This window comes from Saccopteryx leptura, chromosome 11 (genome assembly GCF_036850995.1).
Source record: "Saccopteryx leptura isolate mSacLep1 chromosome 11, mSacLep1_pri_phased_curated, whole genome shotgun sequence".
NCBI lineage: Eukaryota > Metazoa > Chordata > Mammalia > Chiroptera > Emballonuridae > Saccopteryx > Saccopteryx leptura.
Window position 1 is genome coordinate 78863778 of NC_089513.1, and position 15648 is coordinate 78879425.

Sequence of the window (15648 nt, forward strand, 5' to 3'; positions counted from 1 at the left end):
AGTCGTGTCTGGGTGAAGCCCACGGGCTCACACTTCTGCCTGGGACCTCTCGGTGAGCGGCCGAGGCCGGCACCGGGCGAGCAGCAGGGAGCACGTGACGTGAGGGTCCCGGGAGCAGCAGCACCAGGTCTCACCGCACGACGTGGGGGGTGTCACCGGGAGCGCTGGCCCTTGCAAATGCAGCGTTTTCTCAATGAAAACGCCAAGGAATACTTCTCTCGCCTCCTTGGAATCGGGTCCAGACGGGCCCCTCTGATTGGGCTTCTCCCGGAGGTTGCGTGAGCCAGCGATGGCCGCCGGCCTCCCTCCGCCCCGTGGCTGCTGGGGGGCTGAGCGCAGCGCCCCCGGGATGCAGCAGGTGCCCTGACCAGCCCCGCGCTGCCTCGTCTTCTTCTCCTGGGATGAACTTTCCTCCTTCTTACCCCAGGTTCACGTCACCTCGTGATCGTGCGGGGGCCTTTGTGAGGCGTGCCGACGCGGCTCTGGAACGAGGCAGCTGTCAGTAAAACTGAAGGCGGGTGGTCGGCACGGATGCCCCGCCCCTGCTCTGGAAGGGGCCCCCTGACACGCGAGGACTGCACGGCGCCCGCTCTGGAGTCCCCGCGAGTCTCTCACTGTGCTCATCCCTGTCAGGCGAATACTCGGGGACTTCAATGGCAGAAGATGCAAATTTTGATAGCACTAAGTTACCTGAATTACGAAATACGCAGTATTCCTGTTTTACCTCATGCCCCCAAAACGGAGTCACGTCAGCGCGGCAAGATGAACGTGCCCGTGCCAGGAGCTCCCAGCGCGTTACTGGACACCGCGACAGAGGAACGGTGAAAGCTGTGGGTGGGGCCACGCTGCCCTGGAGAGCAGGGCACAGGACGCCCGCCACCGGGACAGGCAGCGAAATGCTACGTGTTTCATTAACGCCCAACTGGGCACGTCTGGCCTGTGCAGAGAGCAAGATCGGGACCCCTGCCCCCCACACTGGCACCTGGTCGTGACTGGGAGTGAAAACAGCGGTGGGCGCTGGGGAATGCGTTTTCTATAATGAGCAAGTTTCACTTCTGTAATTTAAAACTGAAAACCAGTCAAGGAGACATTCAGAGGCTGGAGGCGATAAAGCATCGTCCAGTCCTGGTCCTCGTAACCGCCGACTGCCTTCTGGGTCTGGTTTGCAGACAGGGAACCGGGAGGCTCCAGGCACCCTGCCTCTGCACCGGTGACAGTCCTGGTCCTCGTAAACGCCGACTGCCTTCTGGGTCTGGTTTGCAGACAGGGAACCGGGAGGCTCCAGGCACCCTGCCTCTGCACAGGTGACAGTCCTGGTCCTCGTAAACGCCGACTGCCTTCTGGGTCTGGTTTGCAGACAGGGAACCGGGAGGCTCCAGGCACCCTGCCTCTGCACCGGTGACAGACTTCCCGGCTCCAGCCCCCCCCCAGGACCGGGCTCCTGTCCCCCCCCCCCGCCCCCCCCAGGACCGGGCTCCTGTCCCCCCCCCCGCCCCCCCCCCAGGACCGGGCTCCTGTCCCCCCCCCCCCCGGGCAGCTCTCTCCTCCCCGGGTCCTTCCTGCAAGGCGCTGTAAAAAACCAATCTGCTCAGTAACACTCGTGCAGGTTTTTACATCGGAAAAGGTCAAGAATCTTTCTCAAACGGAGCACAGCTGTAGTCTTTGTAAGTCCTTAAAATAGCATGTGGCAAGTCACAAAGCATCTCAATTCCTACTCGTCCACTATTTTTACACGTCTCCGAGCAAACCATGCTAACTGAGCGGGACGAGTTCGGGGGAATCATGTCCCTAAAATGGAACATTTTGTCAAGAGGGTTTATTAATTTGTTCTAAATGTTTCGTCAAATGAAAATTCCTCCTTCCTCCTATCCCACTAAGTAAATATATACCAACTAGGGAGACGTTTTCTATGCCTTCAAACTAGATTCTCTCAAGGTTTCCAAAGCCTGTCTGGAGAAAGCTAATTCGATTAACTTGACAAGATCGTTTCTCCGTGTCATCAAAATTAAAAAGTTAGATAAAAACCGACAGATAAACCCATCAGTGTATGTTTATTTCCAGGGCGGCCACGGCAGGACACAGCAGACACCAGCACAGCGCAGGCCAGGACCCACGCCAGGCCTCCCTGGGGCTAGACAGGTGGACGCTGTGAGTCCAGGGCTTGATAACATCAGAGAAACCAGGGCGAGACGACTCGACAGACACCAGACAGCTGAGGAGAGCTGAAGTCAAACTCCGAGAACATATCATCTCAGGAAAGACAATGGGACCAGGCAGGGACGGGTCAGGGGGAGGAGCCAGTGGGGTGGCTCTGGACGGTAGAAGCCAGCAGTAACCAAGCAACCAGGGGACCTCTGGTACCTGCACATCTTCTGCCGGCTTGGCTGTTCTTGCCCACTGGTGAGCGTGCTCAGTGTGGGAGGTGACGTGGACTGTTATGAGAAGGAAATCCGAGGCCCGCAGAGACGCCCTGCCATTGATTAATAAGCCCCATGAGCAGACATCACGACCTGCTCGGGGCTGCTGGGTGCCAGCCGCCTCGTCCGTTTCTCCAAAAAGCTTTTTTGGCATCCCCACAGACTGAGCGATGATTCCCGTTTGATTGTCGATCTCAAGACGGATGTCTAAGGAAGTCTTCATCGCCCAGTCCTTGTATAAAGTGCAATGAAGATGCTTTTCCAATTCTCGGCGAGGCAAGCAGCCAACTTCCTAATGAGTTTGATCAGCAAATGGGCTTTGGAAACCACACCTTCCATCAGCATCTCCTGCGCTAACTTCTCAAAGCTGGAGGGGAGGTGCGGGCCACCCGCCACCACTCCGCTCCCGATCTGATGACTCGCCCGTGAGGGTGCTTGGGGCCTTCAGCCACCAGCCACCTGGTTCTGGACGGACCATCTGCACGCTCACGGGGCGGACAGGAAAAGCCTGCTCTCTGAAGAGCTGCTTTCCATTCCGAGTGTGCTGCTTCTGACCTCCTCTTCCCTCCACACGACGGCTTTGCTTTGGAGTGGAGGCGACCGGTAGGAGGTCCCCTTTCTGCACCTGTTGGGCGCTACTGCCTTTCACAAATGTGGGTCCTGCACCTCCAGACACCAGATGAAACTCACCCATGGGGGGTGCAAGACAACTCCCAACCAATCCACGCTTTCCCTACACCCCCCAGAACCCCTGGCCGCCACGCCCAAGCCTGCTCCCCACAACCTGGGGTTCCATCCACTGGACACATGGTCTCCAGCTAACGGGCTGCAGCCCCTAAACAGCTTGGTGAGTCTTCAGAACACAGAAGAGAAGGGGACACAGCAAGGGCACGCCCCACCTCCTGAGATGTGCGAGCCAATTCCTGCCCTGGGCCCCACGTGGGCCATGCTGGCACCCAGAACGCCTGCCACACTGCTCCGCCCAGCGCCCAGCCCACCGCTGCTCAGACGCCCTTCGTCTGATCCGACATCAGCTGGCTTCACAGGCCGCGGCCCTTTATCAGCGGTTCACAGGCTTCTGCCCATGTGGCCGCGGACGAAGCCTCCTCCTGGAACAGAGCACTGCTCTAAGCTAAAGAGAAAAACCAAAGCTCTGCCACTCCGGCCTCCTGTCCAGGTTGGGACCGCGGGAAGCACAGAGCCTGTCTGCGAGTGTCCTCAGAACAGGAGGACTCGGTTCCCTGTGAGCTGGCCGCCTTTCATCTGCAACCAGGAAAAACACCAGCCAGGTGCTCTGCAGACACCTCGGACTTCCTTATGGAATTCAGCTCCCTCGCCCGACGTAACACGTTCTTGGCGTGGCACAGGGGTGCCCGACCCCAGGCCAGCTGGACACAGCTCAGCCGTCCCCTCCCCGGCCCTGAGACAGATGGCCTCTCCGCCTCCGCACGGCTACCTCTTCCTCTCACGATGTACATGGAACGGGGTCAGTGCTGCAGTGACCCCGCGAGCCCTCCTGAGGCCGTGGGCACACGGGCACATGCTTCCAGGGCAGCCCTGGCCGGCCCTGACCTCCCCGTCCATAGCCCACAGGTCTCACCCAGACAATTATTTCATTATCTTCTGCTGCACAAACACTAGTTTTCTGTATCCTCTTGTAGCCTGTGCAGTGGACTTTTTTCCCAGCTGAGCTGAGATATCAGACGAAATGAATCCTTCATCTGCAGGTTGGAGACAGTCACTTGAGAAGAGGGTGTGAGGAGACACCGAGGTCTGAAGGTTTCTTAGGTCAGCTGCTCAGCTTCCTCTCCCTTCAGGGAAGGTGGCCTTGGGGGGAGGCGCAACGCTGGGTTCCTTGTGAGCCCTGGGGAGGAGGCGGGCAGGTCTAGAACCGTAGGCCAGCTGCACGAGGCTCTGAAGGGCAGGTCACACCAGCGCACCCTGCTCCGCAATGCCCAGGGGTCTTCACCGCCCCTCTGGTCACTCGCCTGGTCACCTGGTCCCTGGGAGGCCCTCCCTCCATCCCCTCCCAAGTCACACTTGCTCATCCCCACCCCTATGCGGGGACCACTCCTAATTAGTCCAGCACTGAGCCACACACAGCCCCTTGCTCACAAGGCCTCTGTTAACCTTGGTAAGCAAAGGAACTAAACCTCTCTGCAATGGAGATTCCAGGGAACGGACGAAAAAGCAGGCCAAGCTCTTGCATCCATATTCTGGGGGGGGGGGGATTCAGAAGACCCCGCTTCTTTGGAGTTTGCTATAAAGTTTCAGCCCCATAACCACAGCCATCCCTAGGCACCTCCGAGTCTACGGCATTAGTTACATAGAGCACTTATTCTTTCCAACGCGGTAAAGAAGGCTTAGAGAGAAAGGAATGCCTCACAGTATAAACAGTTGTGACGGCTGAGCAGCTGGGGTGACCGCACTCCGGACAGGTCAAACACGTGCCAGGCCACACGGGACAGATTCGAACTCTGGAGGGAGGGAGCGTGGCCAATGGAGACGCAGGGGTGGGAGAAAGCGCCCTCCACAGAGAGTCCTCAGATCGTCTGAGGGCAAATACACTAAATCCGTGGCTCCGATTCTCTAGCATGGCAGGAACACACTTCCCCAGTTTGGTGGCACCCACACAACTGAAGGAAAAGACAGACAAGGAGGAAATGCTCTACTTCACACACAGCACCCTCCAAAAAGAAACGGGAGTTTTCAACACGTCACCTTGACGACCTACTCAAGGAGGAAGCCGCACTCTGACCATACCTGTGCCCGCGTGGCTGTCACTTGAAGACATACAGAGCTCGAGACCCATGGCTACGTATGGCTGAGCGGAGCGTCCACTAACATCACAGTTCTCTTACTACTTCACACATCAACTCCTCACGTCCACACAAACTTTTCTGTCTCGTCCCCCAACAGGTCTCTGACTCACTCACACTGTCACAGACCATCCTGACGCACCACTCTTTAATCCACATGAAAACGTGCACCGTGTCCACGCTCCGGTGTGTGTAAGACAACCCTGGTCAGCACAGCGACCCTTTCCTGAACTTGGCCAACAACTGGGTGTTCTCCCTGAGGCGTCCCCAGGGCCAAGGGCCGGCAGGGAAAGGCTGGCATTCCGGACCCCATTTCTCAGCTAGGAAAACTGAGGGGCTCAGCTTAACTAACCCACCTGCCCAGGCTAGTAATGGTCGAGCTGCAAACAGAAGCCCGGGCTCTGCCTCTGGCTCTGCGGCCAGTCCCTCCGCAGGCACTAGACTCTCCAGGCTGGGTGGCTGAAGACCCGACCCACCTGAGCGCCACCAGGGTGAGCAGCAGCTTCTGGTTTCGTTCAGTGGGGTCTGCAGGGGGGCACTTACCCACTTGATGCGCCTGACATGTGCCAGCCTCCAACAAGGCTTTCCCTGATGCCCAAAGCGCCCGTCCCTGCCTCTGAGACCCTAGGGCACCCAGGCAGCCCGGGAGCGTGAGCAGGAGGCGTGGGGACCGGGCCCGCGGGCCGGGATGTTGTGCCGCCCACACGCACCTGCTGGAGCCGCCGCCTGGCTCCCGGGACGCCCGGCCTCTGGAGTCCTGGCCACCCTCCCCCCCCCCACCCCCCGCGAGCCCTGCAAACCACGTCACCTGTGCCGCGTCCGGAGTCACCCGCGTCGCGCGGCGTCTGCGCGCGGCTGGGTTCCGGACGCCGGGAGCTCCGGCGCGGCCCCGGGCTGGCGCCGGCCACAGCGGCCCGCGAGATGCTCGGCTGCCCCGGGAGCCGTCCCCGGGGTGCAGCTGCCGCCGCCGCCTCCCGCCCGCCTGGACTGCGGGCTCGGGTTACCGCAGCGCCGCTCCTTAAAGGGGCCGCGGCCGCGCGCGCCGCGCTCTGCTCCCCGCGGCCCGACCACGGGCACAGGGGGCGGGGCCGACCTCCGCGGGCTGGAACCCGGGTCCTGGGAAGGGCTCAGGAGCGGGAGCCGCCGGGGCAGGCACGGCGTCTGCCAGTCCAAGGCGAGGAACCGAGCCTGCCAGTGGGGACCGGCGCGAGTCCGCTTCCGCAGCGGCCGTACCTGGGCTCGCCACGTCACCAAAATTCCGCTCAGGTTATGAGTTTACATTCTGCCTCCAATGCCCAAATTCTGCCCAAATGAAGCGCCGGGGTTCACCATCAGGGCGCAGAGGACAGCTCATGGATGGATTTTCAGGCCACGTCAGCCGCGGGGCTCCAGCCCGGGGCTGCAGGTACCCGGGCAGCGGCATGTGCGCCACAGGCACCTTCTCTCCTCCAGGGAAACACCCCACGAGCGCACTCCACCCGCGCACTGACCCCGAGGATTGCAGAGAGGGGACTGGGGGCGAGACGGGAATTGGCGGTGCTGGCTCGGGATTCCAAGCTGCCCAGTGAGTAAAGTTTGCCCTTAAAGTAGCTCTCCTGACCTGCTACATGTATACTCAGAAAGTTCCGAGTGTTCCTTTGAATAAAACAAAACAGAGGTACACTTAGGCTGTGATAAATCGCAAAAGACAATTACAAGTCCTTCTTGGAAAGAGGTAAGTTCTAAAGTAATTAGTAAACACCACCGTGAATAACGTCAGAAAGTTCCTGGTAAGAAATGTCTACCCACAAAACGCGCGCGCGCACACACACATACACAGCAACAAACTGGACCTCGCTGGGCTCAATTTTGTCATCTGTAAAATGGAGACGCTAATGAGTCTTTACTTCTGAAGACCCCAGTCCTGGCAGATGGACCTCAGAGCGACTTAGAAAAGGCAACACCTGCTCCATCCACCCGGCAAGGACAGAAGCAGCCTGCGCTCCAGCAGGGAGGAAGACTCTGTAGCCCCCCCTCCAAAGGCATCTCCCAAGATGCTCAGGACACAGCAGGGCGCCCCGTGCCCCTGGACCACACGCTTCACCATGTGCAGAGCCCTCGACAACTCTGGCTGGCCCCATGCCTGCCTTATGCTCTCAGGCGGCAGGGCTCACGTGTGGGGTCAGCCCTGCACATGGGACCTCAGGACTCTGCATCAAAACCACCTCCTCCAGACAGACTCACTGCTGTGCCTGACCCGGGGCCGACTGCACCAGCATTATCTCATCTGACACACGTGTTCTTAACACCCACAGCCGTGGCCTAGACCAAGTGAACCCACAGAAATCCACTGTGCTCTAGGTCCTTCAGGCCGGGGCCCCGGGAAATGTACCACCAGACCCTCAGATTGTACAGAACAGGCATGTGAAGGACAGGAGGACCCCAGGGACAGGAGAGGAATCCAGTCTGTGTTAGTAGAACCTTAAAACTTTTAAGTGAATCAAAACTCAGTGACCTTAGGAGGCAAAACATATCAAGTGCGTATTTTCCCTCAACATTTTAAGGCAGCTTAATTTCTTTAAAAATATCTATTTCACTCTTCACATTCTGAATCTTTCGTTAGTCTTAACCTTCCACTTAACCAGTACTGCCTTTCCAAGGACGGTCGCCACCCCCCCACCTCCCCCCCCCCCCCCCCGCCCCGTGCTGTACTTACTGTCTGAAGCTTTTCTGCATTTTAAATATGAAGTACCCCAGTGAACTGCACTTTTTATATTTTTTGTTCAGGAAAACAGTTCAAAGGAACAATTCATAGAAAATGAAATTATTCATCCAGACTTAAAAAGAAGAAAAAACAATGAAAAGTCAAAAATTTTTCTGATAAATTGTGGTTTCCACAAACTCCTAACCTTCTCAACAGTGTCAATTGTTCGGAAAGCTGAGACCAAAAGCTGCTTCTTTCTAAAATAACAAGATAAATGAAGCGAAACTATTCTGGAAAACCGTCTTAATTATCCACTGTTGTCTGTCCATCAGTGAAGGTGTCTCATCAAAATGACAACAAACATTTTGATAAGAAAGGCTGATTCAGTCAAAAATTCAGGCACAGCTCTTTTCTTTATGGGTTGTTTCAGTGTATCAATAATTGCAAGGTATTCTGAGTATTTAAAAGTACTATCATTTGTTTTTCAGAATGTTCAAGAAGGAACTATTTTGAGATATTAACAGTGATTGTCTCTGGGCAGATGAGATTCTAGTCTTGGGTTCTTTTTGCTTATTTTATGTGATTTTTCCTATAATACAATTTACTATAAATTATAAATAAGTCACAATCATGATTAATAAAAATTATGATAATGTGAATCATAATTGACATAAATTTAAAACATAATTTTTATTTATTTATTTTTTTAGTGACAGGGAGAAAGAAAGAAAGAAATAGGGACAGACAGGAAGGGAGAGCGACGAGGAGCATCAACTCATAGCTGCAGCACCGTAGTTGCTCACTGACTGCTTTCTCATGTGTGCCTGACTGGGGGGACAAGGGGGCCTCTAGCTGAGCCAGTGACCCCTTGCTCAAAGCAGCGACCTTGGGCTTCAAGCCAGGGACCTTTGGGCTCAAGCCAGCAACCATGGGGTCATGTCTTGTCTATGAACCCGTAATCAAGCTGGTGACCTCGGGGTTTCAAACCTGGGTCCTCAGCATCCCAAGTCAACACTATTCATTGCACCATTGTCTAGTCAGGCATATAATTTTTAATTTTTTTAAAGACTTTATTCATTTTAGACAGGAGAGAGAGAGAGAAAATGAGAGAGAGAGAGAGAGAGAGAGAGAGAGAAGGGAGGAGCAGGAAGCATCAACTCCCATATGTGCCTTGACCAGGCAAGCCCAGGGTTTTGAACCGGTGACCTCAGCATTCCAGGTCGACGCTTTATCCACTGCGCCATCACAGGTCTAATTTTTAATTTTTAATGAAAGTAATACATATGAGTAAAAACTCAAATGGGCATATGAACTAATTTAGAATAACTTTAAAAAAAAGTAATTTTTCATGATATTTCTTTCATATGCAAATATATTATCTAACATTCTCCAATCACACTGATCCGCTAACGTCATTACAACTATTGTTCACGCAACAGTGTTACTATAATCAACCCAATCGTCTCAATCGTGTGCATCACCAACTGAAGTTCCTGTTGGAGACGCTCTATATGGGAAGTCATAAGCATCAAAAATTATAAGAATTATTCATATAGAAGTAATAAGTTGTTAGCATTATTTATATAGAAAACACATATGCTGTCTCCAGATCTCCTACTTAAGACCTGTATTCTTGCATTTTAGTAAAAACAAAATATTTTCCCCTCCAGAAAGTAACAGTTTTGAAAAAGTTCCCACTGCCATCTCGTCAGTATATTTTTGTTACATTTTTACAATATTCTAAGACGTTTTTTATTTTAAAAAGAAGTCAACCTAGTTTTAATTTTTAAAAATCATCTGGTGGGGATTTGCTTTCCACAAGGAAAAGTATGGTTCTCCTCTAAGACTTTAAAATTCTCCTTGATAGAAAATACCAGGTTAAAAAAAAAAAAAAGTTTGAAAGACTGTTATAATTAAATGCCTTCAAGCTTTGTCAAATAAATATACTCCATATTAAACTGTGAAGTATCTCAAAATGCTAACAATGCGTAATAGCCAAGAACTAGGGAGAAAGGGAGTGTGGGATAAAGAAAATTTTAACTATTAATGCTATATGTACATAACATATTAAAAACTATAACACCGCAATATCCAGGACGAAAAGATCATCGGAATAAGGAAATTTAACTTAATCTATGAAGTCTTCCTGCAATCAAATACAAATTCAGCATTTCACAAAAAAACAATATATACCAAATAAAATAAAAAGTCAGAACTTTTTTTAGCACAGCATTCCTTTTCTTTGGATGTAGATAGGAAACTCACTTGTCCTCTAAACATTTAGAGCTAGACGTTCTGGTCTTCAGAGTCCGGATGTTTGGCGATACCCAGCGTGTGGATGAAACATTTTCTGCGGTGGCTTGCTCTCTCTCTGCAAGGCTACACGGTCCCCTGGGCCACCTGCGAGGACTGGAGTCGCCTGGGACTCCCTTTGCCCCACAGTGACATTCCGCATTGCATCAGAACCACTGCCTCCAGCCAGTCTTTTCTGTCCGGTCTTGTTCTCACGCCTTCTAATTTACCTCTCTGATGCCATTGGTTAGAAAACAGTACATCGTTTCTGAATTCAGAAATAAATGAGACACATGGTCAGCCAAAGTCCAGCTTTCTGGGACAAGGGATGGGCTCACTATCAAAGCCCATCACCGGCGGAAGGAGGCAACATTATGGTCCCTGAGAGGCACCACTGAGAGTCCCACAACCATGTCCTGGGAGCGTGACCTCTGACCACGACGGTGTTCGGTTGCTGGGGACAAGGCTGCTGTCTCACAAACCGCTGCACCTCGCCCTGCACCGTGCAAGGGGGTGCTCTGCGTGGGTTCTCCCCACACAGTCTTCCCACTCCTCCAGCTTGCCAAGAAACCCATGCAGGAGATCAAGATTCTACGGCCGGGGGCGAATCCCAACTGATGACCTACGTGCTAGCCAGGAAAAGGGCGAAAGAAGGAAGCTTCCCTCATGTCGGACCCTGAGCTCCAACCTGACGTTACTAAAAGGGAACAAGTGATAGAAAAGACTGCCTTGCCTTCCTTGCAGAGCTCCGAGAGGGGACCCGCCCCAGTCAGGACAGAACAGCTGCAGCAGGTGAGGCTGTAACAGATGACTGCACACAGCGTTCCCCTGGGACAGAGGGGGAAAGCGGTCCTCACGGTGAGGTTTCATTCACTCTTACTCCGAATGATTAACTCTTTCCACAAAGAATGCAAATTATGCCCTGGCCGGTTGGCTCAGCTGTAAAGCATCGGCCCGGCCTGTGAAAGTCCTGGGTTCAATTCCTGGCCCAGGCACACAGGAGAAACATCCATCTGCTTCTCCACCCCGCCCCCCTCCTTCCTCTCTGTTTCTCTCTTCCCCTCCTGCAGCCAAGGCTCCACTGGAGCAAAGTTGGCCTGGGCGCTGAGGACGGCTCTATGGCCTCTGCCTCAGGTGCTAGAATGGCTCTGGTTGCAACAGAGCGATGCCTCAGATGGGCAGAGCATCACCCCCTGGTGGGCATGCCCGGTGGATCTCGGTCAGGCACATGCAGGAGTCTGTCTCTCGGCCTCCCCGCTTCACAGTTCAGAAAAACACACACACACACACACACAAAAAGAATGCAAATTTAAAAGTGTTGTGGGAAACTTGGAAGGCAATTGCGTAAATTCTGGTGGAGAGCCATACAAGTTGTTCTTGGAAAATAAGTAACCATAACCAACAGCTACAAACACCAACTGTCTGGGTTCTGCATCCATTATATTGACGTGTAAAGGGAGGGGGGCAGATAAACACGTATAGTACCCCCCCATCCTCCGTCCAGTTCAGTTACCCACAGTCACCGTGGTCCAAAGTTATCAAATGAAAAGCTCCAGAAATAGACAATTCAGAGGTTATAAGTCGCATGTCACTCTGAGGAGCCTGATGAGACCCGCTGGTGGCCCACTCTGCCCCGCCTCTGGGTGGACACACTGCCCACCTGTCGGTCACTGGGTCTCAGCTGCTCTGTTGAGGTTTCACGGTGCTTGTGTCCCAGTGACCTTTATTCTGCCTGCTCGTGTCTCTCTCACTTCACGTCACCCTGCAGACACCGTGTCGTCTCACGTCATCCTGGGAAGCAGGGTGAGTCCAGTGCGGTCATGTTTTGAGGGAGAGACTACCTTCACTAACTTCTCTGCCAGCCTATTGTTATAACGGTTCTATTTTATTATCATTGTTGTTCATCTCCTACTGGGCCTCATTTATAAATTAAGCTCTAGCACAGGTGTGCACATACAGGAAAAGAACATAGTATTTATAGGGTTCAGTACCTCCTGTGGCTTCAGGTATGCCCCGGGGGCCCTTCAAATGTACCCCCGTGAATAAGGGGGCAGCTACAGAGCTCAGGGGGCTCTTCAAATGTACCCCCGTGAATAAGGGGGCAGCTACAGAGCTCAGGGGGCCCTTCAAATGTACCCCCGTGAATAAGGGGGGGCAGCTAGAGCTCAGGGGGCCCTTCAAATGTACCCCCGTGAATAAGGGGAGCAGCTAGAGCTCAGGGGGCCCTTCAAATGTACCCCCGTGAATAAGGGGGGGCAGCCACAGAGCCTTGGGGGCTCTTCAAATGTACCCCCGTGAATAAGGGGGCAGCCACAGAGCTCAAGTTCAAAACCACACGTTTCCTGAACAGTTCAGGTGGCTCTTCTGTGTAGATCTGCCCTGCACGGGTGGGCCGTGAACACCGCAACAATCAAAACCAGTCTCGGGATTGGGAAACTCGTATAAAAATACTGAGCCACCTCGCAGACACCATTACTGTGTCCTCACCCTGACCCAGACTCCTCCCTTCCTCTGCTTTCCACAGAGACGGTATCTCCGAGCACTTCACGGTGCTTCCCAGCTCAATGTGGGATCAAAGGGTCCCTGAGGCGTGGGCCGGCCTCCCACCAGCCCTGTGTTCCTCTCTCTCTTCCTCCCTGCGTGGGAGTGCACGGGCGGCTTCTGTCACTTCACGTCCTCGGGGTCTCAGCGCTCACCCACGCTCGTCCTTGCAGACAGGCACGGTGCTGGCTCTCACGGACGTCCTAGGGAAGGGTCCTTGCACGGGACCCGCGTCCTCTGCTCTCCTTTCTCAACGAGCTCTTGCGTCCTCCTATCCTTGATCTCTCCGCCTCCGAGCCTGGTGATGGCTTGCACCCAGTAACACAGGGGACTTCCTGCTTCCACTGGGACCTCTGCCTTCTTTAGTGTTCCGCCCACTCCAGTCGATGCCCTCGTCCAATCTGGACCGGATCTCAGCCACGGCTTACCTCTGTCCTCCCTACCACCCCGATCCGCGGAGGTGTATCTGATGTCAACGCCTCTTACGCAACAGCGGCCTGATCTCGAGCTCTTGGGCTCTACTCCGAACATCCTAGGGTGTGCTCCCGGGTTCTCCGAATGCAGCTAACTACGACTCATCACCTGCACACACTCTTCCTTCTCCTTTTTCTCCGTGTGGGGAGTCTCCTGCCCCTAATCGCCCAGCCGGGAAACCTCTATTTTCCCAGGCGCCTCCCTTTCGCTTGGCCCTCAGTATCCAAGTAGACACGAAATTCCATCAGTTCTGCTCCCTAAAGGTCTTCTGCCTATTTGCCTCCTGTCCTCTTCCCTCCAAGCCTAGGCCCACAGACCTGCCCTCACCTCTGCTATCTCTCCTGCATCTTCCCTCTTTGAGGCTTTTTTCTTTTCCTTCTTTTTAAAGTGAGAGGAGGGGAGATAGAGACTCCTGCATGTGCCCCAACCAGGATCCACCCAACAACCCCATCTGGGGCCACTGCTCACAATGGAGCCATTTTTAGTGCTTGAGGCAAAGGCTTCAGGGAGCCATCCTCAGCCCAGGGGCTGACGTGCTCAAATCAATTGAGCCATGGTGGCAGGAGGGGAAGAGGAAGAGAGAGAGAGAGAGAGAAAGAGAAAGAAGGGAGAGAGGGAGGGGTACAGAAGCAGATGGGTCACCTCTCCTGTGTGCCCTGACTAGGAATCAGACCTGGGACATCCACACAATGGGCTAACACACTACCACTGAGCAACCAGCCAGGGCCAGCTCTTTGAGTCTCCACACACAGGCTACGAGGCTACCAAGTCCGTCCCACCTTCCAAAGCACAGGACCGTGTCTCATAATAAACACTCATTCATTACAGAAGAAACTGCAAATCCTTGCGACCACACGTGTTTCTTTCCTGGTCATCCACGGACTGCCTCTCCCCTCAGCCGCACATTTCTCAGCGGGCTTCTACCCCCCTCTGACCCTCCCTCCTCTGACCGCAGCTGGCTGAGCTGTGTGCCTGCCTCCTGGCTCAGACTGACCTTTCCGGTTTTACCATTTCCTCTCCTCTCAGGTTCTTCGCCGGATCCAGCCAAACCCAAGCATGAGTCTCTCCTGAGAAACGCTAACTTTAACGCACCTTCCTGCCTCCCCGCTTCTGCCCGTGCGGCTTCCAAAGCACAGCTCGCCTTTCCTGCACATCTCCCTGTCCAAAGCCCTCCTGTCTGGAGGCCCAGATCAAACGCCACGTTCTTGCACGGGTCACACAGTCCACCAGACAGACTTTCTCTCTTCCTCTTCTCTCCTTCTTTGAGACTGACTTCCTCACTTGCTCTGTGGCAAGTGTTTTCCTTCTCCTACTGAAAGAGCAGAGGCACTGAGTCGTTCACAGCGGTGCTTCTCAGACCACCTGCTACGGAAGAGCTGCAGCCCCGTTCAACACAGGACAGAGCCCCCTGGACCAGTGTCTAGAGGTGGTGTGCAGATCTCCGCAGTGGAAAAGCCAGCTTCCCATGAAGAGCACAGGAAGCCAGAGACCTGGGCGGGGGGCGGCGGGGCCTCAAGTTAGACTAGGAGCTGCATTTCGGTTCTGTCCGTTAAAAGATAATGTTCAGAAAGAGCTAAAATCGGGACTCTGATACAGATAGAAGACAAGAGAAAGTCAAGTTTTGTTTCACTCATTCAACAAGGGAAGCAGGCAGATGTTACGACCTGATCAAAAGAGAATCTGGAAGAGACACAGTGACATCGAGTTGTAAAGCAGCTGAAAGATGGTGAGAGGCGACAATCAGACCCAGACGGTGAGAGGTGACCATCAGACAATCCAGAGGATGCAGGATGGCTCAGAGAGAGTGCGAGGCCGGAGCCAGGTGACCTGGAAGGCGTCCTCGAGGCAACCTGGAGTTTCCTACTAACGCACGAATATCTTCCTACGCCTCTTACGAGCTGTGTGACTCAGAGCACGTTACTTAACTTCTCTGAGCCTCAATTACTTTATATGGAAAACGGTAACAAGATTTTATAACGTTTAAAAAGTTTTCAGGGGGATACTATTCGCCTAGCAGAGCTCTTGTGACAACTAAATGAGGTCACAAGTGCCAGGAGCTGGGGACAGTGCTGAGCCCGTGATCCTTGCTGAACCACGAACTATATATAAGCGCCCTACGCTGCCTTCTCGTTTACTAATGAGCGTGCTCATTCCGTCAGCCAGCCAGTGTGTGTTGAAGACCTACTCGTGCCCGGTGTAGGTGGGTAACGGAGCATCCCTGTCCCGTCCTCCCAGACCCCAGGCTCGCAGAGGGGATGCGGACTGGGGCTCCACTCCACTCTCCCTGTGACGCCCCTCTGCCCCGGGTGTAAGTGGGGAGCCTGTAAACAGAGTGACTCCTCGCGGAGGACAGGGACGGGTGGGGTGGGGACACGGCCATCCACCCTTGTCTCGCTGCTACGAGGCATAGGCCAGGGTCCTA

General features: G+C 53.9%; 1 protein-coding gene across 7 annotated transcripts in view; it reads right to left on the reverse strand.

Annotated features, from left to right (window-relative positions):
- Positions 1-15648, reverse strand: part of TLCD4 (TLC domain containing 4) — a 66422-nt gene that overhangs the window by 30471 nt on the left and 20303 nt on the right. The window contains exon 1 of one of the 7 annotated variants that reach the window (XM_066353322.1): positions 10185-10392. The exons of 3 other annotated variants lie outside the window; for them this stretch is intronic. Coding sequence is in view for 1 of the 4 variants with exons in the window: in XM_066353319.1 (XP_066209416.1) it covers positions 5780-5799 (20 nt within the window). In the remaining 3 variants the exon portion in view is untranslated. Of the gene's footprint in view, positions 1-5779; positions 5926-5946; positions 5971-6044; positions 6325-10184; positions 10393-15648 lie in introns of those variants that run through there. 3 more of the 7 variants (XM_066353321.1, XM_066353326.1, XM_066353319.1) reach the window with 3 other exon arrangements.